The 26,394-nt window shown below is 41.5% G+C and overlaps 1 protein-coding gene and 1 long non-coding RNA gene across 3 annotated transcripts in view; one reads left to right on the top strand and one right to left on the bottom strand.

Annotated features, from left to right (window-relative positions):
- VPS13C (vacuolar protein sorting 13 homolog C) overlaps positions 1 to 26,394 on the top strand; it is a 2,773,485-nt gene that overhangs the window by 1,250,180 nt on the left and 1,496,911 nt on the right. For both annotated transcript variants that reach the window (XM_078680824.1, XM_078680823.1), the window contains exon 41: positions 16,375 to 16,491. In XM_078680824.1, coding sequence (XP_078536950.1) covers positions 16,375 to 16,491 — 117 coding nt within the window. The remainder of the gene's footprint in view (positions 1 to 16,374; positions 16,492 to 26,394) is intronic.
- The window catches only part of LOC144822865 (uncharacterized), a 790,049-nt gene that overhangs the window by 364,771 nt on the left and 398,884 nt on the right, over positions 1 to 26,394 (bottom strand). The gene's annotated exons all lie outside the window — the stretch shown is intronic.

Genomic DNA, 26,394 nt, shown 5'->3' with positions numbered 1-26,394 from the left:
TGCACAGGAACTACATAAGCCATCAAAATCAATGCTACCCACTGCAATTCACTTGATGATTGTGTGCGGTAGTTGATCATTTCATAACATAGTAGAGCTCTGATGCTAACAAAACCTCATTGGTCACATTTGTCAGGAAGGACTTTTCGCACAAACATTACTATGATTCCTCCAAAAATTAAAAAAAGGGCCCAGCACTGCACAAGATACTTGTGTCAGATTAGATATTGCCTTTTGAAGAGCGTATCAATTTATTCTTCCAAGAGGTTCTAGGCATAGTCTGGGTGTGCTTCTTGTCTGCCAAACAAATTTGATTCTTTCAAACCCAAATATTTGTTGTTTTGAGCACTGGTGGGACTGGATATTCTGTGTCTGAGCTTCTCACGCCTTTGTCTAAACAGAGTTTTGAAATATAGTTCCTAACTATGTCATCCTCTAAAGGATTGGCATATGATAAAGATAATTACTAACACCTTTTACCATGACTACTTAAATTCTTTAAATTTCAGGCTGACTTTTACATCACCTAAGATTCTTTTCTCTTTTTGCAATCTCCCTTTGTTTTTTTTTTTTTTGTTTTTTTTTTGTGTCCTCATTTGCCTTTTCTTCAATGGAGATCATACCAACCACCTTGCACGACTTATAGGCGTGATTTGATATATTGGTAGTAGAGATGTCCCATGGGAAGAATTATGGGTGTTTTTTACTCAATCTAGGTATCTTTCAACCTGTAGGACCTTAAGACGACTTGACTGACCCTGGTCCATGAGTGTAAGAGGCATAATCATTGGACCCGGGGAAAAAGAAAAAAAAAAAAAAAAAAAAAAACCCGGGTTTATCTCCAGTTGATTAAAAGATTCCAAAAAGCCAAGTGTCTTTTACTAGTTGTTCTTTTAAGGTCCATTTTAGATACTTCGTATAAAGAAGAAAGCCACCGAGAGTGTAATGGGGGTACTTTCTCTATCCAATTTATACAAATCTGTCTTCTCGCCAGCAAGATTGCGTAGAAGAGAAAGGACCTTGCCAGACCTTTGATGTTGTCTTCCAGTCCAAAAATGACGAGAGAAAGGGTTATTTCTAAAGATGTATTTAAGATAGAGTTTAACGTTTCCTTCACTTCGATCCAAAATTTTTGGATATCTGGACAATCAAAAAACATGTGTATGTCACAAGCCCCAGGCCAATTACATTTATTGCATTTTTTATCTGGTAAAAATTTGGATAATTTTAGTGGGGTTATGTATGCACGATGTATTGAAAATAGATGGTTTCGTCTCAGCCATGATGGCTTTACTGTTTTGTATAGTAAAGAAAAAGAGTTTTGCCATCTTTCCTCACATGGGGTACCAATTGCCGTTCTCCATAAATCATCTGGGAGCTGGAATTCCCCATCAATTTCCTCCAGCAATTGCCAATACCAGGTAGTTACTTCCTTTCCCCCCATAGCTCTTTCCACCAACTTTTGTTCTGTTAAGCTTGTTTTCCCTAGGTTCGCATCAGTGCGAGTCTGAGATCTCACCCAACTGTTTAGTTGCATATATTTAAATCTTGACAGTCCTACACCAACCAGTTCATATAGCTCATCCCAAGCTATAAGACTGCCTTCTTTGAGTAGTTGACCCCATCTTATGATACCTGTTTGTTCAATTATGGTGGAAAGACTGTCCCTCAGACAGGCTGGCATTCCTGGTGAATCCCAGATGGGGGCGTAGTTGGAGTAATATGAGAGACCCAGTTTCTTTCTGATATTGTACCAAATTTTTGCCCATGATTGTACGATTTTTAATTTAATGTTTTTGAAGTATTTCTGACATCCAAATTTAAACATGAAACTATCCGATGTTAGATTAGCCCCGGTTAACATAGCTTTATACATGGAGTCAGTTGCAAGATTAGATGGCATCTTTAAAAGCATTCGTGAGTGTGATAGTTGGAATGCCCATGAATAATACAATAGATCTGGTAATGCAAGGCCTCCTTTCTCTCTCCTTCTCCTTAGCTTTTTCCACGCAATTCTTGTGGTTTTGTAGTTCCATATGAAGGAGTTTATTTCTCTTTGTGATTTTTCAATCAATTTTGAGTCAAAGGCTATAGGAATAGAGTTGAAAATAAAGGTGAATTTTGGGAGAATACACATTTTGACCAGGTTTACCCTGCCTATAGTCGAAAGTGGTAGATGTGACCAAGATTTCAATAGATTTTTTGTCTCAGTGTGTATTCTTTCCAAATTAGTATTCCCAATACTCGCCACTTCTTGAGTTATTCTTATTCCCAAATAACGGATTGATGTGGATATTTTTGCCCCCAGCTGGATATTGGGTATGTTCCAAACCATTATCTCGGTCTTGCTGGAGTTGATGTCATATCCAGAAATTAGTCCAAATTCTTCTGCCCGATGGATAACTACTGGGTATGCTCTAGCTGGGTCTGATGTAAAGATCATGATATCATCTGCATACATTGCTACCAGTCTTTCCCACTCTCCAAAGCTAAAGGATGGAATATTAGCCTCGTCCCTTAGAAGCTGAGCGAACGGTTCAATATATAGATTAAATAGGAGAGGGGAAAGTGGGCAGCCCTGTCTTGTACCTCTAGTTATATCAAATGGTTCGGTTAGAGTTCCGTTAACCAATAACCTGGCAGAAGCAGTACTATATAGGTCTTTGATTATCCTACGAAAATTCCCCCCAAAGTTAAATTTTTTCAAAACATCATTAAGGTATAGCCAGTTTACCCTATCAAACGCTTTAGTTGCGTCTAGGGTTAGTGTGGCCAATGGTAGAGAGAAAGCTGTGGCAATATCTATGGCTCCCACCGCTTCATATGTAAGCTCTGCCAGTTGTCTGCCCTTGATAAAACCTTTTTGGTCAGGGTGGACGATTTTTCCAATGACACTAGCCAGTCTTGTAGATATGATAGTTGTAAAAAGTTTGTAATCATTATTAAGTAATGATATTGGTCTGTATGACCCACAGTCCAGTGTTGATTTCCCTGGTTTTGGGATAAGCACAATTGTAGCTTCTCCCCAGGTTTTTGGGGGCTGACTTCCTTGTATCAAGATACCATTAAAAAGTGACGTAAGCACTGGGACTACTATATCTTCTAGAGTTCTATAGATTTCTCCAGGCAGTCCATCTGGGCCAGCAGCCTTTCCTTTTTTAGAGTGGCGAATTGCTTTCTTGACCTCGTCTGCTGTGATCTCAGCCTCCAAGAGGTTACTCTGGGTTATTGATAGGGCTGGTAGGTTTATAGCTGCTAACCAACTATCCCTTGCTTGTTGGTCATTAGGGAGGTTCTCTTTATAGATCTCCTCAAAGAAATCAAAGAAGGCTCTCCCTATCTCTAAGCTAGTGGATCTTGTTTCTGCTTCTCCAGGTATCTTAATTTCTCTGATGTAATTGAGATTTTTGTCCGCTCTTATTTTCCACGCTAATACCTTTCCTGCAGCTTCTCCAAATTCAAATTGAGAGGATTTACTCACTTCCCATCTCCTATTTAATCTTTCCTGTAGGGTGTTTTCTAATTGAGATTTCAAGTCAGCCATTTTTCCATGATCTTCAGATGTTGTTAGAGACCGGTCAATCTTAGGTTCCAGAAGTTTCATTTCCTGTTCTAAGTTTTTAATTTCCTGAAGATATATTTTCCGCCTATATGAGGCTCTATTGGTGATCTGCCCCCTTAGAAAGGCTTTAAAAGTTTCCCAGACGACTGTTGGACCTGCGGAGTCTTTATTTATATCAAAGAAGATTAAAGATTCAATTGAGAGAAAATTGACTTCTTCATCTTCTAATAGCAATGTCCGATCAAAGGACCAAGAAGGGTGGTTGACCAAATTATTCGTTTTTAAAGTGAATTTTATTGCCGAGTGATCCGAGAGGTGTGATGGTATATAATCAATCGACTCTACTATATCGTTTAGGCAATAACTAAAAAAAAACATAGTCAATCCTAGATTTATGTTTGAATCGGCTATTTCTCAAAGACACACCGGGTTTATCACCGGCGCGTTCTCTCCATAAATCCGCCAGACCTAGGTGTGTCATAATATTTTTAAGAGTATTTCTAGATCTAACAGAGCTAGAAATTCTAGATTTAGTTGATTTGTCTAGTTTGGGATCTAAGACAATGTTAAAGTCTCCCATCCAGATTATTGGTTCCTGTACTGATATTAATTGCTCTCTTACAGCGACCAAATGTGATGGGTCATCTGAGTTGGGACCGTAATATCCTATCAGTGTCCTCATTTGTCCATCGAGAGAGACTCTAACTATTAACCACCTCCCTGTATTATCTTCTTTATATTCTTGTATTTGCGCCTTTGCTGATTTTTTAAATATAAATATTACCCCTCTTATATTTGCATTATGGTCTGTGGAGCAGAACTTGTCTATCCACCTTTGTTTTTTCATTAGATTAATTGCCTCTGACTTAAGAAGGTGTGTTTCCTGCAACACAATGACCTGCGCCTGAGAGTCCCTTAGATATTGAAAAATACGCTCTCTTCTCCCTCTCACGCGCAGCCCATTTACGTTCCAGGACATATAGTTAACTGATGTCATATTTTGTTTTTATTTCTTTATGGCATCTTCCTTCCATAACTTTCTTTAAAGTTGTTGTGTTTATTGTTTCTATATTAGACGTATCAAGTATGTGATTGAAAGCATAAACTATGGTTGGAATTGAAGCTTTGACATGAATTTCCAAATGAGGACTTTTTATTTTTTCCCCCCTCAACCCTCCCCCCCACCCCCTTGGAAACCCTCCCCTATTTCTTCTGGCTTGGTGGTAAGCCAGATATACGTCGCTCCACAATCTCCTTTAACTCTTCACTACTACCTCTCTTAACTAAGCAGCAAAGGACGGGAGAAATAGAAGGCTTGTTTTTATGACAGTTTTTTTTTTTTTGTTTTTTTTTTTTTACTGGTAATAAGGTGTAGTTTGAGCCTTAGGGGTTAGATCAGCATTTGATCAAAATTTGATCTGTAATTTGCTTCAAGTCATATATCCATGCATATGTACCTGTTCACTATTTTTTTTTTTTTTCTTTTTTTTTTCCCCCCTTTTTTTTTTTTTTTTTTCTCCCTTTCTTTTTTCTTTCATTTTTCTTTTCCTGTTTATTTACATGTATATATATATATATATATATACACACATACACATACATATATATTACCTACTGGCGGTCGCCAGTAGGTATATATAGTTAGGATTTTTTCTCTATGGGTTTTTTGAAAATTCTATGTCTAATAACTTTGGCGTTTGTGGACGGAATCGGCTGAAATTTTCAGGAAAATGGCACATTTTGTTTCTGAGCAGCCCTTGAAAATTTGGGGGGGGTTCGTCCAGTGGGGGCCGAGAAAAAAGGGGGGTCCCAAAACGTGTTTTTAACATTGAGTTTTCCATAGGGCGGTTGGCCTCACTTTTAGCCCGAACGGCTGAATGGATTTGCACGAAACTTGGCAAAATTGTAGGGACTGGTAGCCCGATGTGCCTTTTGTAGGTCTCAATATATGTGCTCCAGTGGATTTTGAGAAATTAACGTTTAAAAAAAGATATATATCTGTAACAGCGGACCGGTTAGGGCTCTGGTTCGCGGACTTTTCGCGCAACGGAGCTTTGTGAAGCGAAGCTGATTGGTTCTCCGGCGTCTGTCAACATTCCAAACAGTCCGTAGCGGCCGCCATCTTGTCTCTCGGTAGGATCGAGAGACAAGAGGAGGTCAAAACAAAGGGGGAAATAACTATAAGGGGGCATAGTAGATCCTCGCTGACCCCCTAGGTTTGATGTGGAGGTTTTAAAAGGGCCCCGCGGGGCAAAAAAAAATAATAAAAATAATAATTGAACGGCTGAATGGATTTGCACGAAACTTGGCAAAATATTAGGGACTGGTAGCCCGATGTGCCTTTGCTAGGTCTCAATATATGTGCTCCAGTGGATTTTGAGAAATTAACGTTCAAAAAAAGATATATATCTGTAACAGCGCTCCGCTTCGCGTAACGGAGGTTTGCGAAGCTGATTGGTCATTCTGTCACTGGGCTATAGTTGGGCTACATCTGGCTGATATTTGGGCTACATTTGTTTTTTTGTGTGTCTGGCGGCCATCTTTGGGCTACATTGGGCTACATTGGGCTTCATTGGGCTACATTCGGCTAATTAGCAAATAGCTCATCGCAAACTAGGAATGGTAAAGAATCGCTATTTATTCCTTAAAGTTCGCTATTTAGGAAATGCAAATAACTTTTATGATACATATGGCGGTTCATCTCTAACAAGATAAGAAGCATAGGGATAGATTTATGATGACTGGCGCATCACCAGGGATGTGTTAGTCATTCTGTGCCGCTGTTCCGTCACCTATGGTGTGCTGCATTTACAATGCGGCGCATCATGGGGCAAAAACAGCACAGATGCGTGATGTATCTGTGCCGTAAAGGTGGCGCATTGCTGGAGTTGTATCGCAAGTGTGATGAAGCTCCAGCAAGGGTCGGGGGTGCCCCTGTCGCAGGGTTTCTGTTCTCACACAGAACTGTGGACAGAGGATTGGAACCTCGGCGAATTAGGGTGTCCCAAAACTCACGTTAGTAATCAAAAACTATTTAGCAAGCTAGGTACAGTGTCACATTGGATATAACAAACTCTCAATGTTTAGACAATCCAGAATATGAACTTATAGTACCTCAGGATACGTGGAACTCATGAACAGTCGGTCGTTATATATTTCTTAGAAACCAGAACATGGAGTTAAGAAGAACACATGTGTATTTGAAATGTTTATTTACTAATGCCGTCTTCTCAGGCGTAGTACCTTAGATAATAAAAGTACACATATTATCAGTAGCAAAATTACCAGCATAGTTACTAGTACATAAAAAGTGAATGGTGATAGTATGTTAACATGCTGTAAATGAATAAGAGTTAGCAACACTTATAAGCAGCCGCGGGCCGTGGAGGGAGTTACGGTGAGGCAGGGAGGCGGGGAGGGGGAGAAGCAGGGTGGAGAATACAAGTACACATATTATCAGTAGCAAAATTACCAGCATAGTTACTAGTACATAAAAAGCGAATGGTGACAGTATGTTAACATGCTGTAAATGAATAAGAGTTAGCAACACTTATAAGCAGCCGCGGGCCGTGGAGGGAGTTACGGTGGGGCAGGGAGGCGGGGAGGGGGAGGGGCAAGGTAGAGAGGGCTCCACCCTGCTTCTCCCCCTCCCCGCCTCCCTGCCCCATCGTAACTCCCTCCACGGCCCGCGGCTGCTTATATCTCACCCTCCCTAATACACATATTATATTATTTGCTAAGAAGGTCTCTTTGTGTTGGTTTAGGGCGTGTCCATACTTTAGTGTCTTAGATTTGAAGGAATCACATCAGCATACACCAGCTCTCTCTTCATGTGAACCGCATCAACTGTTGTGTATGTGTGTTCGGCAAAGCAATATAAAACCCGCCTCATGCCCAGAATTGGCAGAAGTTGCACTTATGTTATGAGTATGAAGTCGTGGAGATCAGACCTCATAACAATTCTGTATCGTGTTGTTCTTGAAACTTTAGCACTCGCTGTACAGATATAGTTTAACAAGTAAAGCAGATAGTAGACCAATAACATATTATTCTCATGTAAACCACGATGAACTACTAGGTGGAAAGCTAAAGCAACAACTAAGTGTCGTGTGCAGAAGTTGCAAAAAAGGAAAAATGGCGTTTAAACCGGTAATGAGCCCATGCTAACTTAACACGGTGTAAAGATATCCAGGACCTAGATGACACCTCCTCATGATCCGGAAACGAACTGAATAAGATAATAGAAGTGCCATCTCATGAGAGCAGATTGCAAGTTTATATGTGGACGGTCCGCAAGGTAAAGCATTAAAAACTAGGAAAATTCAATGCTAAAGAAAAATAAAACAGCCAAGTACTTTATCGAGTCTTAAGCCAATAGGCAAGGTAAATAATAAAAACTTGACAAATAAGTCAATGAATTGTCAATGAAATGCTAGTACTCAGCATATCAAACATGAAAAAGGTCTATGACATAACTGTGTATGCAAAATAAGCTGCAACAGCCTCCAATAGGAAGTCACCGTCTTCATCCGAAAACAGTTCAGCCATCCAATTTAAAAGCGGAAAAGAACATACGTGCTCTCCCAGCACCGGATCCTCTATCACCATCAGAGGACAGCTCGGTGGGTTTTCAAGAAAGCTGTGTTCCAAGAAAGACTGTGCTGCCGCCAGTAAATTCCAGGGACCAAGTAGTCCATGCATCAATGCCACAGCCATAATCCTTTCGCCAGGACAAATCAACTCGTGAGTAATGATAGGAGTCATCAGCTGATTAAAGTCGACGTCAGGAGAAACCGGTCCGCAGAGACACAAATCAATGGCCCAATCGAAATCACAGGTCAGGCAGTGAAATACAGGCTGGACACAGGTGAAGTAGGAGAACCGAAAAGATAATCCATATGCCGTGCTTAATATCGCCAACGGCATTGTGCCATAATATTCTAGCATGCGATTGCGGAACAGTGTCAGCAGCTGCAGGGTCGGAGGTTGCATAGGAGGGACATCCATATTTAAAAATGTAAAAAAGCACAAGAGCGTCCGCTGGTAATGCAAGTAAAAATGCAATCCACGAACCAGAGTGGAGAAAATGGAATGAAAGGGAGCAGGGATGACTCCAAAGATTTTCTCAAATGAAGTCACGAGACCACTGGTAACAACTTTAAAAAAGTGTGCCAGGGATTTTGTGGAGGATGCGTTAAAGATAGTCGGAAACATGTTGCTGAAATTGAAAGGCAAACCTGTGTACGGGTGTTCGCTATGTGAAGTACGAAAGTTTCACGGGCCGAACTCAAGGCCACCTCTCTCTGAGACAAAAGAGCTCTTATTCTTGTCATGCCGTTGAAACGTGTCCCAAGGTTGCTATTTGTGGCCAGATTGAAAACTCCCTATGTTCATGTGTGGGAGGAAATAGAACATTTCTGCAGCAAATAACCCGTTCACTTACTGTTACGATAAAAGGAATACTTTTTAATTAACTCAGAACAATCTTCATTATTGAGCATCAAATAACTACCATTTTCCAACAACTTGAACGTGGGGATGATAGCAGGAACTGGCGTGCCTTGCAACACGCAAGCCATATTTGGTCGGTGTTTGTTGCATGAATCGTGTAACTGTATGTGCCTACACATTAGTGAATGATCTGGCGTCTCAGTGCATTCCTCTCCATTCAGATAAACTTCTTGATCATCTTTGAAACATCTGTATGTGTATGGAAGCGACCAGACCTCATGAACAAAAGCACTACCTAAAGGTTCATAAAGACCTATTGGTATATATTTCATACAATTTGAAAACTTATATAAAGCAAAAGGCAGCGTTATTAAACCGTGGATAAGGCATGTTGCCAAAAAACCCGCAATCCTCTGCTGATGATGTCACTGAGCATGTCATGAATGATGTAATATGTGACATCATCAGTAGTGGATTATGGGTAATAGTATCTCTAGTTTACTCCCCTATAGCTGTCTTTCTTTTAACATAAGTGTGTGCTTCCTTCCCTTATACTTACTGTTTTTGGTTCGCTTCCAGTTCGCGTACCAGCGAGCGAACTAGGAAGCGAACTAAGAGAAATAGAGGTTGGCACAGTTCCAAATATTGTACCAATTTTTTAATAACGGGGAGGTAGTTCTGAAAAGAACTTTTTTTTTTATTTTTCTGAACATTTTTTTACTGTTTTTGAATTTTTCGGAACAGTTTTATATTTTTTTGGGTTTTTCTTGGAGGGGGCAATGAAAACGATTCATTGTAAAGGGCTCAACAGGAGCAACAAAACAAAAAAAAGAAGTATTTATTATTTTGGGCGTTTCGGACAAACTTGCATATGATAGTCAATAGCTCTGTTGATCAGAGTGATGCTTCTTTCTCCGTAGGAAATGAATCCATCGCAAAATACGCAGGTGTGTTTTACTTCACCAAATCTCATTTGTATATTTGGCACCATCTCCCTGCCCTCTGGTCCCGTTACTTCCGGTACAACAGATCTTCTGGCCATAATAGGGAGATTATCTAGGTCGTTCCGAAACTGTGCAGCACTGTAGTTGTTAGGATGCCACCTAGTCATATGGCGATGCATTGTGTAGTTTCCGAAACTGTATTTTTTGTCGGTCCCTCTGGACAGTCTATCTTGACATATAAGGCAAGTTACGTATCTTGCATTTACTTTTTTCTGACCTTTGGGAATTTTAAAAAATTGCCAAATGAAGTTTTCTTTCCGGTGAGACGTCTTGGGCTGCTCAGGCAAAAACTGCCTCTCTTCGTGCTCGTCCTCCTGTTCCTCTTCTTCTTCTTCTTGTTGAATTACAACTTGAGCAGGTGGTCCACTCTTCCTTGGATGTGGTGGAGGTGGTGGGGAAGCACCAGCTGAAGCTACTAAAGAAGCCATTGCTCAGTGATCACAAAGGGTCTTTCTCTCACAATGATGAAAGTCAGAGTGAGGAAAGAAGGAGGGATTTTCATCATTTGGGAAAAACAAGAGTTCTCAACCAATCAAAAGTGTTCATTTTAGATTATATGACCTAGTCTTACATCATTAGGAAACCAAAAGTGAAATGAACCAATGAAAAGTGTTATTACCAAGTCACATGACTTGCTGTGTTTACGTTAAGCGCTTTGCAGGGCCTCCCGGTTTGCTTCCAGAAACCTGCGCTTTGCGACTCGCTTCGCGTACCAGTTCGCTAACGTAGCACGTCATATGACGTATCACGCGACAACGTGAAACGTCATGCGGACGGGAGGCGTCACGATGTTGTTTTCTAACGCGGCACTTGCGGTAAAGAAACGTTTACCGGCTCGCGGTCTATTTCGCGGCATCAAGGTCAGCTAACGGGAAGCTTCCCGATTCGCGAAGCGGGAACGAAGAAAAAAAAATATTTTAAAAAAAAATTATTCATAAACATATAAAATATATTTTTGGATTTAAAGAAGAATACATTTTACAGCTACAGATATTAGCTGTTAAAAAACCAATGAAATTCACAGAAAAAACCATAGGTTATAGACCATATATAGTTAGGAATTAGCATTTACAAAACCTTGAAAATTCACTGAAAAAACCATAGGTTATAGACCATATATAGTTAGGAATTAGCATTTAAAAAACCTTATTTTACTCACACAAAACCATTGAAATTCCATATATAGTTAGTTGCACTAACTATATATTGCGCACCCGCAATCCACTGCTGATGATGTCACATATTACATCATTCATGACATGGTCAGTGACATCACTGATGACATCATTGATGACATCTCAAATGACATCACTGATGACATCACTGATGACATCTCATTTGACATCAATGACCACATCACTGATGATATCATTCATGTGACAATACAATGCATCTCCTCACATTTTAATATAACCTCTGTTTCACCCAGTGTTAAAAACAGAGTATAATTTTTGAAACCATTGACACACCAATACTAGTTACTACATACGTACTCACTGATTCCTACGTCTACACACACATTCACTCATTCACCCATACAATCATTCATACATAGAATCACTCATGTTTAGAACACTATCATATGCACTCATACACCTATACAGACACTCACACTCTGCCACTCATCCATGGAGTTACTCACACACCTAGTCAGTCCTGTAAAGAATCAATCACACTTCCATTTTCTACTCTATACAGTTAAACATAGAGCACCTTACGTTTTCAACCATATACTAACACATACTTACTCTCTTATACAATCATTGATACAAGTACACATTGATCTGTACAGAGTCACACACCTCCCAGCCAGCCACACACACACTCAGTCTCCCATGCAAATACTTGGGCAATCAATCAATAACCCATATAGTTACTCATATAGCTACTGATCAACACATGCAGCAGTTTACAGAACAACAGACATAATGATGCACAAATTAAGACAGTTTAGTCACTAACCCATGCACTCAGTGAGACACATTTAATCACTCACTCATACATTCAGTCATGCACCTACTAAATCCTTCGTCCAGACACTTATACATCCACTCATTCTTCAATATGTAAGACATATTTTAACTTTACAGAAACATAGTCACTGGATGTTGTCATCAGTGATGTCATCAGTGATGTCATTTGAGATGTCATCAGTGATGTCATCAGTGATGTCACTGACCATGTCATGAATGATGTAATATGTGACATCATCAGCAGTGGATTGCGGGTGCGCAATATATAGTTAGTGCAACTAACTATATATGGAATTTCAATGGTTTTGTGTGAGTAAAATAAGGTTTTTTAAATGCTAATTCCTAACTATATATGGTCTATAACCTATGGTTTTTTCAGTGAATATATATATATATATATATATACACACATATTTTTTTTCCCTTTTTTTTTTTTTTTTTAAATCCGAACCTCCAAAGTCCGCCGATTCCCTGCTGTGCAATTAGATAGAATTAGATGGAATTAGAGAAAAGCAAAAGAAGAAGGAAGATCATCCAGATTAATTTATTAATTAGTCATTTGTTAGTTTCAACTGTTGGACTTAATTCCCCCTTTTCCTTCCCCTTTTTTTTTATTTTTTATTTTTTTTATTTTTATTTTTATTTTTTATTTTTTTCCCCCTTTCCCTTCTCTCTTTTATTTATTCATTTTCCGGGAATTACCTATTGAGTTATTTTATCTATGAGCCTGAGCCTGAGCCTGAGCTTGAGCGTGATCTTTTATAGAATTTAACAGATCATCAGCATCATGTACTGACCTAACATTGTGCATCTTATTGTTATACATGATTTTTAGAAATGCAGGAAATCTCATTTGTACTGTTGCACCAAATGATCTAAAGGAGTCCATGCGTCTCCCAAGCTCCCACTGCCTATCCAGTGTAGTTTTGGATAGGTCCGATCGTATTTCAAATGAGAAATCGGGACCTTTCATAGTGCCTGCTTTCAAGGCCTGGTTCAAAATTTTTTCTTTGAGAGTGTAAGTCAGAAAGTTAATTAAGATTTTCCTTGGTTTGGTTCTTGCTGGGTTTAGGCGAAACGGATCTCTATGAATTCGTTGAATATCTTTATCAAGCACCTCAGCTGATTCATCCAATGTGAGAGAGCTTTTTAGTAGCTGTACTATGAAGGTTTTCAGATCGCTTCCTTCTTTCCCCTCTGGAATTTTTAGAAGACGAATGTTATTACGTCTGGAATAATTTTCCAAGACTTCGATTCTTTCTTTCATATTTTCACCTTCTCCTTGGAGAGTGCGTACTTTAGAACTTACTGACTCCAGGTTTGCGGTCAGAACGCTTACCGAGTTTTCCAGCATTTCCGTTCTTCCACCAAGACTGTCAACCTTTTGACTCAACTCCTCACACGTTACCCTTATCTCAGCTTGATTATTTTTGGAGACCGCAAAGTCCTGCCTTATCTCTTCCCTCATTGCTGCGATGGAGGAAACTATTGCCTCAAGTGCCCTGCCGAAAGCCGGGTCAGAGTTTTGGGGAGTAACTGTTTTTTCCTTCCCTACTATTACCCCCAGGACCTCTTTTCCTGTAATTTTCTTTAGTTGGTCAGGGAGAGGGTTGTCGCTAGGGCTTTCTGTATGTGTTGTTATTAACGGCCCATCAGACGCTTCAAGCCCGGTAGATGTTTCTAGTGCCACCTCTTCTGATGGACTAACAAGGGGTGCGCTTAAATCTGGGATAGAATCAGTTTGTTGGTCTTCCTGCAGTGAACTAGCGCTTTCCAAGGCCGCAGCCATGTCCTGGGTAATCCGCAGCACTTGTGGTAGGGCCTTAAAATATGTTCTCAAGGAGGGGGCTATGTCCCCAGGGGCTTTTGTTTTGATTTTTTTATTTTTATTTTTATTCTTACTTTGAGGCTTGCTTTGGGTAGTGAGTGATTCTTTTGTTGTATTTATTTTCTTTTTTTTTGTCCACACCTTTTTTTGAGATTCACCCCAAGTGCCTTCTGGGTTAGGTAGTTTATCCCCCTCCAAGCTTACCGCTTTCCCTTTATTTTTGGTTTTACTTCTTGTAACTCTGAAATGTGAGTTTGGTGGGGAGCTAGGAAGCAAACTGCTCACCTCTGCCTCTGCATCCTTTTTAAATAATTGAAAGACCTTACTTGTGTTGTTGTGCTCCCTTGGACTTTGTGTCCTTGGCTCCTGGCTCACCTTCTCCACTTCAGCGCCCTCTGCGTCTTGCACTCCCCTGAGAAACGCCAGCACTCTCGAGGAGTTTTCCCCTCTCCCTCCACTGGTCGCTACAGAAACTGCAGAAACTGCCGTGTGAGTGCACCGAGCTGCGGCCGCCCGGCCGCGCCTGATCTCCACGGCTGCCCGCCCCCAGAGTGGGAGAGTGGTGGAGGTGGTCAGTCTGGCATATGGGGGATACAGCGGACACGGCGGACACATTGACGGGAATGCGATAATGCGGTGCAGTCAGCGTCGGCGTTTCCTCCGCAGATCGACCGCTCCCGGACAGCCAGAGGCACAGAGGCACAGAGGACGAGCCTCGGGATTGCAGCGCTCTCAGTGACACGGTTAGTTCGGTTAGTTCAGATAAGCAAGAGCAAAGGCATTTCAACGTAGCGGGAAAAAATCAGCCTCCGCGTTCGGTTCCCGTCATTACAAGCTTCTCATGGTAGCTGTGAAGGTCTCAGGAGGTTGCCGACGTGCGAGCCGCGTTAGCCTACGGCCGCCATGTTTTCCCTTTGTTGCAATCATGTTACCTTTATGGCACACTAATTTCTATTATTTATAGTGTAATGCTTGGATGATAGAAGCATCATCCAAGCATAGATGATGAATAGCTTTCATCAACCATAGTGCAATGCTTCTCATACGGCTACAATCCTACTGTATTGTTCTGAGAGCAATAGTTCTCCTAGTACTGTGTGTGCTAGCTCTCTGCTATGCCTGTTGCTCCCTAGAACTTGACATTCATTATATATCCAGCAGTTATTTAACAAAGAGAATACCACTTGTGGGTGGAAAATGTGAACATATTTTTAACATAAAGCTATACACTGATAAAACTACACCTGACCATTAGTAAATGTTTGAACTTCTACAGTTGTGCCTGCTACCAATTGTTCTTTCTAGGTTATATGCTCAAATGGACCTCATATGGCTCCAATGGCTACAAGGACCAACCAGATTATTCTACTGTAATTGAGGTAGCACAGTTGTGACAGGTTAATTCTACGGGTCTGAAACTGGAGTAGTTTTTAGTAAAAAAAAAAGTGCTGTAGTTAATATCATATACAGATTTGGTCAGTAAAGCAAGCATAGTGAGAAGCTTCTCAACTTGGTGCGGAACGGATAGTGAACAGGGTTGGCTTATGCATTACTTATGCTCTTGGTCTTCAAATGCAGTATTCAAGTGAAATGTTTAAAATTGTCCACTATCATTGAGTTTTGTCACCAGAGTGGAACCACCAAGCCAAGAGATACACAATTTTTAGATAGCATTTAGTGCTAATCTTTATTGATGAACATCAATTGTCAGGCACATGACCATGGCATTTGTAGGCTCTTTTACAATGGCTAGATAGTTCTCTCCTGTAGACTCTATTCACCAGTCATTACCAAAACAGCTTTTGGCTGCCTAGCAGGGCATGACATTACTCCTTCTATTGTCAACTGGTCAACACTTTGCTGAAGTGCCATGAATTCAGAAGCCATGAGAATTGTTGCCTTACTTTCTTCACTTGATGAAGTTTGACCCATGAAGGACATGCATTTTCCTTAAATGCCACTATGTAATGGCTATTTGACTATTTTGAAAGACACTTTGAACACTACTTCTTGTGGATTTTTGTTTTGAGTACATAAATGTCTGCCCCATCATATTGTATTTTTGCCATTTTACTTGTAAATCTAAACATTTAATGTGCCTCTCTGAGAACTTGCTCTGTTCTTTAAATGAATAGCACATGGCACATGGCCAGTTACAAATATTAAAAATTGTCCCTCACAGTAGCTCTGTGCTTCCTAGCTTTTAGATTATAGAACTCAAAGTCCACACACCTTTTGATTTGTACCTCTTTCCTTTGCAGTCACCAAGCTCATACTGGATTTTATCAAAAGGGATTGTGTTCACTTAACAGTTGTTATCTGGCAGGGAATTCTATGATTATGCTATTTCCTTTACAGCTTCCCTAGAGGATGTCATTCCTTTCCTGTTTTCATAAATCCTAACAAGTGTCCTTGCTCTCCTAAATGATTGGACCCCATAAGAACAATACACTACTTGCGTGTTCTTTTATTAAGCAATGTTACTATGCTGTCCATTATGTTCTTGTTTATATAATGAAGTGATTCTAAACATTTTTTTGCTCTACATTTTTGCAGCATCCATTAGCTTAGATTCTGAAGATGTGTTTGACTTGAAACTTATTGCAAAGCTGAATGCTTTCAACATCTGTGTGTGTGATCAAAAATGTAACATCGCAGATATAAAAATACAGGGTAAGTACTATTATAAAATTACTAAATGTGGTAATTTCCTTTTCATTTGTGTATGACTATATATACGTCTGAAATCAATTTAATTTTACGGGGAACATTTTAACATTTTGTTACCACATTGCAGCTGAGTATTTGAGGCTAGTCAGGCTCCAGCTCCCAAATAGATAGAGCACTCTCACCATAGTGGCAGACTCAAAAACAGAGACATAGAAGTTTGTTGGACAAACTGTGGCCAGGAGATGCACTGCAAGTGTTTGACTGTTGTCACTGTTGCCCATGGTATTAAGCTTGGCCACTTTTTTCAAGAGGTCAAATTATTATCCAACGGGCTCCGTTCCTCACTGGATCTTACAGCTTGTGCTCCTCAGCTTTTGCCTTTCTTAGTTCCTAAAAGTGGGCTTATTGTGACCATTTCTCCTTGTTTGTTGCAGAAACAGATTTTACCACTGATGAGCCAAATTAATACCACCCCATAGAAAAGTATAGTCAACATTGAATTATAAACCTCACTAGATCCTGAAACTTTATGCCTTGGAAAAAATACTGTTCATCAAGGATAGCCTCTCCACCAATTTCCCAAGCAGCCAAATTGCTTTGACAGAGAATCATACCCATATGACCAAGTTTAAAAGCCGTAAAATCATACTGGTTCCACAGAATGCATCAGCTGTCCACTCTTAGCACCTAAAGGCCTATATAAGTAGTCTCCTTCAAAGTAGATTAAGAGGAGGGTGCAGCTGCACTGGTTTTTCGTGTCCTATAGCTTCTGGTTCCTGCTGCTTGTCCATCCTTTAATTTGACGTGTGCGGTCTGATGTTGGTTGCTTTACGTGGAGACGATGCCATCACCGACCAGCAACCCTTCCCCCTTTTATTTTGTTTGAGTCCTTAAGCTGCTGCAGAGTGGAGGTGGCAAGAAAGGGAGTGAAAAACATTTAATGCTGTAAGGTGGCAGTGGAAGGGAAAGTTATGTAGCAACTGGGGCAGCATTTATGCTGCCATGATAGTTCTGGTCTCTGCGGTGCTGGCGGTTTGCTTTTTGGGATTTTAGTGGGTGGTAATCTCGATTGCTGGACATGGCATATGTGGTGCTAGTTCAAGAGTCCATGGTGCTGGTTTCCAATTCCCTGCCTTCATAGCTGATCTGGCTGAAGAGTATTGGGCTTTTGCACAATAAAATGATCAGTGGCTGTATCTAATGAACTCTTCTGTCCTTTCATGGTGGACCTGTTTTGGATAATTTTTCCATTTTTTACTAAGTGGCTTTGAGGGATTACTCTGGAGTGCCAAAAACAGATTATATGATTATATAAGAATGTCATGATAGTCACTCTTATGAAGCCACTGATTTCACATTTCATGTTCACTTCCCATTTTGTCCACCATGCCTGTGAGACTTAAAAAAAAAAAAATAGTTAAACATCAGGGCTCACAAAATAAGGGCAGCCTCTTACCAGCAGATTAGAATTTTACCTCTGCACTTCAGATGAAAGGGATCATCTCCAGTTGTCCTTTTGCCTACTCCTATATATCTACATATGTCTCAGGCGAATGCTACAAAGATGCGAATGTAAGGTCCTGTTAAAGTTTCTCTGCCAGTAGGCCAGGTGGGCCCCTAAAAACCACAGTAAAAGTGGAAAACTCTGCTATATCTCCTCTGAGTTTATAGCAACATAATGATTTAGCTTATTCCGAGGAAAAAAAACAGCAGTAAGTTGCCCTGTGGTTCAGTCTAAGACAGAAATTGTCTTAGCTGCAGTTCCATGGATGTTTTTGCCCTATCTCATGAGTCATTCCCAAAAACTCTTAACAATTTTAAAGACTCTTCTACAGAATTGTCTGGAGTAATTTCAGTGTCCAATGTGGCCGACCTAAAAATACTGTGGATAACCAGGGGCAGCAACTTACACACTCCCTCAGGTAGCATAGGTTGGACATTTAAGAGTTAAGGACAGTGCCCCAAAAATGTTGGATCACTTTATTCCAATGTTATAAGAGAATCTCAGGGAGATTAAATGGATACAACAGTGCCAGATGCATTCAGCTTCAGAGCAAACTGTTCAACTTGAGAAAGAGTTAACAGTGCTCCTTGATAAGTAATAACAAATAGAAAATCATCCCAGAGGTTCTATTTGAGAACTCAGAGGGGCACCAAAGCATAAGATGGACAGTCTTGGCCCTGGTTTTGAAGCACTAATAAGGACACATGTTTTCCTAAAACATTCACCAGATCTAACTATAGTGTGAGCTCATGGGGGTTCCCTTTCAAGCTTCGGTTCACGCTAAATATCCCAGAACCAACGTAGTGAACATTTACGACTATAGAGTTAAAGAGCTGAACATTGCTGAAGCTATGAAAGCGAATGTTTTCTCTGCCCAAATCAATTGTTTTAGGTTTTCAGCATCCGGCAAACAACACTTTTTCTTCCGAACTCCACGTTGCCTTAAGCTTATTCCGCTTTATGGCAGTGACGGCTACACCGGTCCGTCTTTCTTGATTCTATTTGGGTCTCCCTCACCCTTTGCCCCCGCTCGTAAAACCCGACTAGGACCGGGTTTTAATTATCACCGGTCCCCTGACACAGCTCCTTTTTGACAGATATTCAGCCCTGAAGAGTCACGGGTAATTCCCGATTGATGAAACACGTGTTGGCTGGTTTCATCTTTTTGAATCTCCTCTTGAAAGAGGACCATGATCACCTATAAAAGCATACAGTAAAACCTATTGACTTTCGATCTTATTTCTCGTACACATTGTTTAATTTAAAGGAACTCTTTTTCGTGTGCTCAGAACTTTGTTTGCACTAATCGAAAGAGGAGGCATTTACCTACTCTTTTTCAGGGGTTTTTGTGGTTTCCCCTAACCTAGCAGCACCGTTCCATATTTGTATAATACTTTCTACACTCCCTGTTACTTGATGTGCGCCAATATTTCTGAATACTAAAATCCTACGCAGAACCCTTAAAAATCCCAGAACCAACTTAGTGAACTTTTACGACTATAAAGTTAAAGAGCTGAACATTGCTGAAGCTATGAAAGCAAATGTTTTCTCTGCCCAAATCAATTGTTTTAGGATTTTTTCAGCCATGACTGCAGAAACAGCTCGCATATGAAAGGAATGTAAGACTTAGACACCCCTGTTTCAACCAGTAGGTACTCATATTTCTATAATTCAGTTGCCCAGATTGAAATTGTTATTTTATGACCAATATCAGATGTTTTCTAATGTTAAGGATGCTGAATCATTTTTTAAAAAGGTTGCATAATTTGAATGTTTAATTTAAATCCTTGATAACAATTGGCAGGTCATGATTCAGTGGTGACTGGATTACTAGTATACAATACTGTGGTTTCAGTTTGTGGAGGGTGGGGGTCATCATTAAAGGAACAGGGGAGTCTGACACCTGTAGGAAAATAGGTTTTGCTTCTCATGGTTACCCACACTTTTTGCCTGATGTTACACTGTTTTGACTAGTCTGACTGGGATCCTGCTAATCAGGACTCCAGTCTATCTGCTTTCTCCTTGAAATATTATGCCATGTACTTTGGTACAGTCCAGATTGGAAACTGGGGTACCTTTATAAGTCCCTAGTATTTGGTACACAGGTACCCAGGGTGTCACGTTTCAGGCCCTTAATGAGAGAACTGCATCTCCCAGAGTGCCTGTTGCTTAGTCTGTTGTTTGTGTCTGTGTGTGTGATTCATTTCGTTTTCTATATCTTTCCTATTCCCCCTCCTTCCGGTGCTTGTCACCTGTGAAGCCTGTCTATCTTAGACTCGAGAGTTTGTTGAAGCCTTACGGGGCCCCTTGTCATTTTCTTGTGGATTATTTGTTGCTCGGAGGAGCAGAGACCGAGCAAAGCCGTGCTGTCAGCCTGTTCCACTGCACGGCGTGTTTGTGCCCTTTGACCTGGAGCCGCGCTGGGAGACCTGGAGCTGCGTTGGGAGATCTGAGTCGGCGTTTGCTGAATATTCGGGTACGTGAGCACTGTGAGGCGTTCTGAACATTGACTGGGTTACTGAACGCTAATGGTGCTGTGCTTCTTTATTGTACCGTAGTAGAAGCGGCTGCTTCTATTCTTTATCCCGTCTTGGAGCTCCTTGACTGTGGTTACATGAGCACTGTCTATTTCCTTATCGGCGTGGAGACTGTTAGTCGAGTCAGAACGGTTATTCCTGTGGATTAGAACAAACAATAACCTTATGCACATTTATATGCCACGGAGAGCTGAAACAGGCTACCTGATTGTTATGAGACTTCAGCTGAGAGAGCACATTAGCTTCTTAGATGTGCATTCGAAACTAAGTGTGTTGCTTTCTCTCTGGAGCTGAACCCTTTTGGATTTGCCCTCCTTTTCTTATTTTTCACCTCTCCATTTCTTGGATGTGTATGGCAGTTTAGACTAGTGAGTATTCACTGTGAATCTCTAACCCTATTTCTATTGGTTTTGTATAAGGGAGGGGGTGTGTATTTATATGTGTTTTCTTGTGTATCCATGCAGACTACTTTAGCAAGCAGTGGAAGAAAAGAACTTCTAACCTGTCTTCACCAGCTGTAGATGGTTTCTGGCTGCCAGCCTGTTTTGTTTATTTTCTCCATTTTTTCCCCTTCCCTGGGGAGGGTTTTCCTAGAGGAGTGTTATACCTATGGCTCGTCTGGGGAACCGTTCCTAGGGAGGACGAAAATAGGCTACGACATCGCTCCTGCTGCATCCGAATATCAAGGTTAGTCATCCTGCCTCGATTGTGACAGAGTGACAAGCCCACGTCCTCTTGCGGCCCAAGCGATGGATACCAACACTGTTTTGCAAACTGTGTTGGATTCTTTAACTGCTTTACAGGTAGAGGTAGACGCAGTGAGAGGGGAGAACCATGATATGCGGAATGAGATGGGGGCTCTTAGACGTGATGTTGAGGGATTGGCCCGAGCTAGGACTACAGGAAAGCAGTACATTAGGGAGGCCACTTTACCCCCCCTGTCCAAACATCTTCCCATTTAGCCCCAGGAGGGCAGGGTCCATCTACTATTCAGGTCATACAACCAGTTCAATTACCATTAGCACCGCCTGAAAGGTTCTTGGGGGATCCCAGGAAATTTAGCACCTTTTTAGGGCAGTGTAAGTTGCACTTTATGTGCAAACCCTCTGTTTTTCCTGACGACCATTCGAAGACCGCCTTTATGTTGTCTTACTTGGGTGGCAACGCTGCAAGTTGGTCTTTTCCTTTAATAGATAAAAATGATCCTGTGTTAGCTAGCTTTGACGATTTCTGCGATGAAATGCGTAAGTTGTTTGATCGCAAGGCTCATATGTTGTCCTTGGATCGCGAACTTATAACGCTCAAACAAGGGTCACTAGATTTGTTAACCTATATCACCCATTTCAACCGTCTTGTTGTCGAGACTGATTGGCCTTCCGCCAAACGAGTTTCCTTGTTTTATCAAGGATTGAGAGGAGAACTGAAGGACGTTCTTGCTCAGGTGGTGAACATGCCCACTTGTTGTGAAGAATTGATAGACCTCACTATACAGCTGGATCATCGGTTACAGGAACGTAAGGGCGATAAACACCGCTATGATTTGCGATTTCCAGTTTCCAAACCTAGAGTGGCGTCGGGCGGAGCATCCACCGCTGATACCACGGAACCCATGCAAATAGGGGGAGTCAGAGGCCCATTGAGTTCAGAAGAAAGAATGTGCTCTGTCAGCTGGATCAGTCCACTTGAAAGTAGCTCCTTTTTTCAACAAATAGGTCAAAGGTTGTATGATCCTAGAGAAGTCTTTGATAAACCTCCTGTAAAAGTTTGCAAAACCTAAAAAGCTCTGCAAAGCTTTTACAGTCGAAGGAGATTCTCACTGGATAATGGCTTGCGTTTTCCTTTTATCCATCTGGATACCATTCGGGCCGATGACATAAACCAGGAACTCCACTTCCCTTGTATGAAACAAGTACTTCTCCAGCTTGGCATACAACTCATGTTGTTGTAATCGTTCCAAAACTTCCATCACATGCCGGACATGTTCCTCTCCCGTAGACGAATATATCAAGATGTCGTCTATGTAGACTATACATGACACATCCAATAAGCCTCGCAAGACTTCGTCCATAAAGAATTGAAATGCCGCAGGGGCATTGCAAAGGCCAAACGGCATCACTTGATATTCGTAAAGCCCATAACGAGTGCGGAAAGCAGTCTTCCACTCATCTCCTCTATGGACACGCACCAAATGATATGCCCCCCGCAAATCCAGCCTGGTGAATATTCTAGCATCTTTTAACTGGTCCAACAAGACTGGAATCAGAGGTAACGGGTACCTGTTCTTCCTGGTAACTCTGTTAATAGCCCTATAGTCTATATAAGTTCTTAGGCCCCCTTCCTTCTTAGGAATAAAAAATAGAGGCGACGAAGCAGGAGACGTAGACGGGCGGATGAATCCGAATTCCAACAATTTCTTCAGGTATTGTTGTAAGTAAATGTTTTCAGCTTCAGTGAGAGCACATACTCTATTACACGGAATATTGGCTCCGGGTTCCAACTCGATGACACAGTCATATTCCCGGTGTGGGGGTAGTTTACTGGCTTCTCTTTCACTGAAGACTGCCTGGTACCTTTGATATACATCCGGAAGAGTAGTGATTGCGTTGACTCCCAACTCTCTACCTCCAGAAGGCAACGTACTCGCAGGCGTTTCCATTTTAATTTCCTCATGAGGATGCGTTGGAATGCAGTGTTCTGTACAATATGCTGAGCTCAGTGTAATGGTACACGCTATGCTTGATTCCGGAGCAACGGGTAACTTCATCGATGTACAATATGCTAGGAGGTTGGGAATTCCTTGCATTGAAAAAGAGGTACCTGAAGCAGTGAAAGCGGTTGATGGATCGGATCTGACATCAGGACCAGTGTGTTATCATACCTGTCCATTGGTGATGCAAGTAGGACATGAAAAATTATGAACGCATATCCTTTGATTTAATTGACGCTCCTCAGTTTAGATTGATCTTGGGTATGCCTTGGTTAACCCAACATGACCCACTGGTTAAGTGGGCTGCTTGTTCCATCACACTGAGCTCAGCATATTGTACAGAACACTGCATTCCAACGCTTTCATGAGGAAATTAAAATGGAAACGCCTGCGAGTACGTTGGCTTCTGGAGGTAGAGAGTTGGGAGTCAACGCAATCACTACTCTTCCGGATGTATATCAAAGGTACCAGGACGTCTTCAGTGAAAGAGAAGCCAGTAAACTACCCCCACACCGGGAATATGACTGTGTCATCGAGTTGGAACCCGGAGCCAATATTCCGTGTAGTAGAGTATATGCTCTCACTGAAGCTGAAAACATTTACTTACAACAATACCTGAAGAAATTGTTGGAATTCAGATTCATCCGCCCGTCTACGTCTCCTGCTTCGTCGCCTCTATTTTTTATTCCTAAGAAGGAAGGGGGCCTAAGAACTTGTATAGACTATAGGGCTATTAACAGAGTTACCAGGAAGAACAGGTACCCGTTACCTCTGATTCCAGTCTTGTTGGACCAGTTAAAAGATGCTAGAATATTCACCAAGCTGGATTTGCGGGGGGCATATCATTTGGTGCGTGTCCCTAGAGGAGACGAGTGGAAGACTGCTTTCCGCACTCGTTATGGGCTTTACGAATATCAAGTGATGCCGTTTGGCCTTTGCAATGCCCCTGCGGCATTTCAATTCTTTATGGACGAAGTCTTGCGAGGCTTATTGGATGTGTCATGTATAGTCTACATAGACGACATCTTGATATATTCGTCTACGGGAGAGGAACATGTCCGGCATGTGATGGAAGTTTAGGAAAGATTACAACAACATGAGTTGTATGCCAAGCTGGAGAAGTGCTTGTTTCATACAAGGGAAGTGGAGTTCCTGGGTTATGTTATCGGCCCGAATGGTATCCAGATGGATAAAAAGAAAACGCAAGCCATTATCCAGTGGGAATCTCCTTTGACTGTAAAAGCTTTGCAGAGCTTTTTAGGTTTTGCAAACTTTTACAGGAGGTTTATCAAAGACTTCTCTAGGATCATACAACCTTTGACCTATTTGTTGAAAAAAGGAGCTACTTTCAAGTGGACTGATCCAGCTGAAGATGCCTTCCGAACTCTAAAGACATGTTTTGTGACTGCTCCCATTCTCTGACATCCGGATGCTAGCCAACCCTATATCATGGAGACGGATGCCTCATACTATGCCATAGGAGGTATTCTTTCACAGAGAAACCCGGATACTGGACAACTACATCCGGTGGCATATTACTCCCGTAAGTTATCCTCCTGTGAAACCGACTACAGTATTACTGATAAGGAGTTGCTAGCCATTAAGAGGGCTTATGAGGAATGGAGACACCATCTCATGGGGGCTAGACATACAGTGGAAATCTTTACCGATCATCGGAATCTCCTCTTTCTGAAAAGCGCACGAGCATTAACACCACGCCAATTACGGTGGTCGTTGTTTTTCTCGGATTTTGATTTTGTAATCAAATACCGTCCGGGTCCCCAAAATGGTAAGGCCGATGCGCTATCAAGACCAGAATCAGCAGCAAGAGATCTTTCCCCAGATCCTGAGGATCCACCAGCCATTCTCCAGGAGGCTTCTTTCCTTCCGTCGGTTTCAGCTATTTCAGGGTCCCTTGATTTTTTGCAACAAGTGGAAGAGGAAGTCAAACTGATTGATGCACAAACATGGATTGCTGTAGAACCACGGCAGAGAACACTTCGAAAAGGACTTCTTTTCAGGGACAAACAGTTGTATGTGCTTACAACAGAACTACAAAATCAAGTTTTATAATGGACTCATGATTCTACACTAGGAGGTCATATGGGTGTTCAGAAAACCATGCAAACTGTCATCAGGTATTTTTGGTGGGAGTCCATGAGGAAGGACATTGTGGACTATGTGTCTAAGTGTCCTGTATGTACCCAGGCGAAGGCTCAACATCAAAGAAGTAGCGGTTTGTTACGCCCTATACCGATTCCCCCAGCGCCCTGGAACACCGTCTCTATGGACTTTATCGTGGAGATGCCTCTCAGTCACGGCAACAACACCATCTTAGTGGTTATTGATCATTTAACCAAAATGGGTCATTTTATAGCCCTAACTAAATTGCCTACCTCTGGGGAGTTGGCCTTAGTCTTCCTGCAAAATGTGGTTAGGTTACATGGGGTACCCTCTGTTCTTATCACGGATAGGGGAACACAGTTTACCTCTAAGTTTTGGAAGGCATTGTGTGATATCTTGGATATCGACGCCCGTTTGTCGACAAGTTATCATCCCCAGACAGACGGGAAAACTGAAAGACTTAATCAAAACTTGAACAGTATCTAAGGTGTTTTACTCTGCAACACAGTGAGGAATGGAGGACGTTGTTGTGGATGGCGGAGTTCGCCTACAATAGCGCTACCCATTCATCTTTGGGATGTTCGCCCTTTTATTGTCTTCATGGCTTTCATCCCAACTTTTTGCCTTTTGATCACCCTGGTATGTCCTCCCTTCCTTCTATACAGGAGCACCATGCTCACCTTATCACTATAGCACAGGAGGCCAGAGAACAGTTGGTGGCAGCCAGAGACCATGACAAAAAGCAGGCTGATAGAAAAAGATCCCCTGAACCTGAGTATACTATAGGGGACAAGGTATGGTTGAGTACGAAGTACTTGAAATTGAAAGGGAACACAAGGTTGCAGCCTAAATTTGTCGGCCCATATTCCATTCTTGCTGTTATCAATACGGTGGCCATGAAGCTACGTCTTCCCCCTACTTGGCACATACATCCAGTGTTCCATGTGTCTCTTTTGAAGCCGTATGTGCCAGGTACTAGAGCAATGGGGAGGCCACAGTCTGTGGAGATAGATGGGGACATTGAGTATGAGGTG

Source organism: Lissotriton helveticus, chromosome 3_1, assembly GCF_964261635.1.
Source record: "Lissotriton helveticus chromosome 3_1, aLisHel1.1, whole genome shotgun sequence".
In the NCBI taxonomy this organism is placed as follows: domain Eukaryota; kingdom Metazoa; phylum Chordata; class Amphibia; order Caudata; family Salamandridae; genus Lissotriton; species Lissotriton helveticus.
Note: the sequence above shows the minus strand (reverse complement) of the source record. Positions and strands in the feature narration are given on the sequence as shown.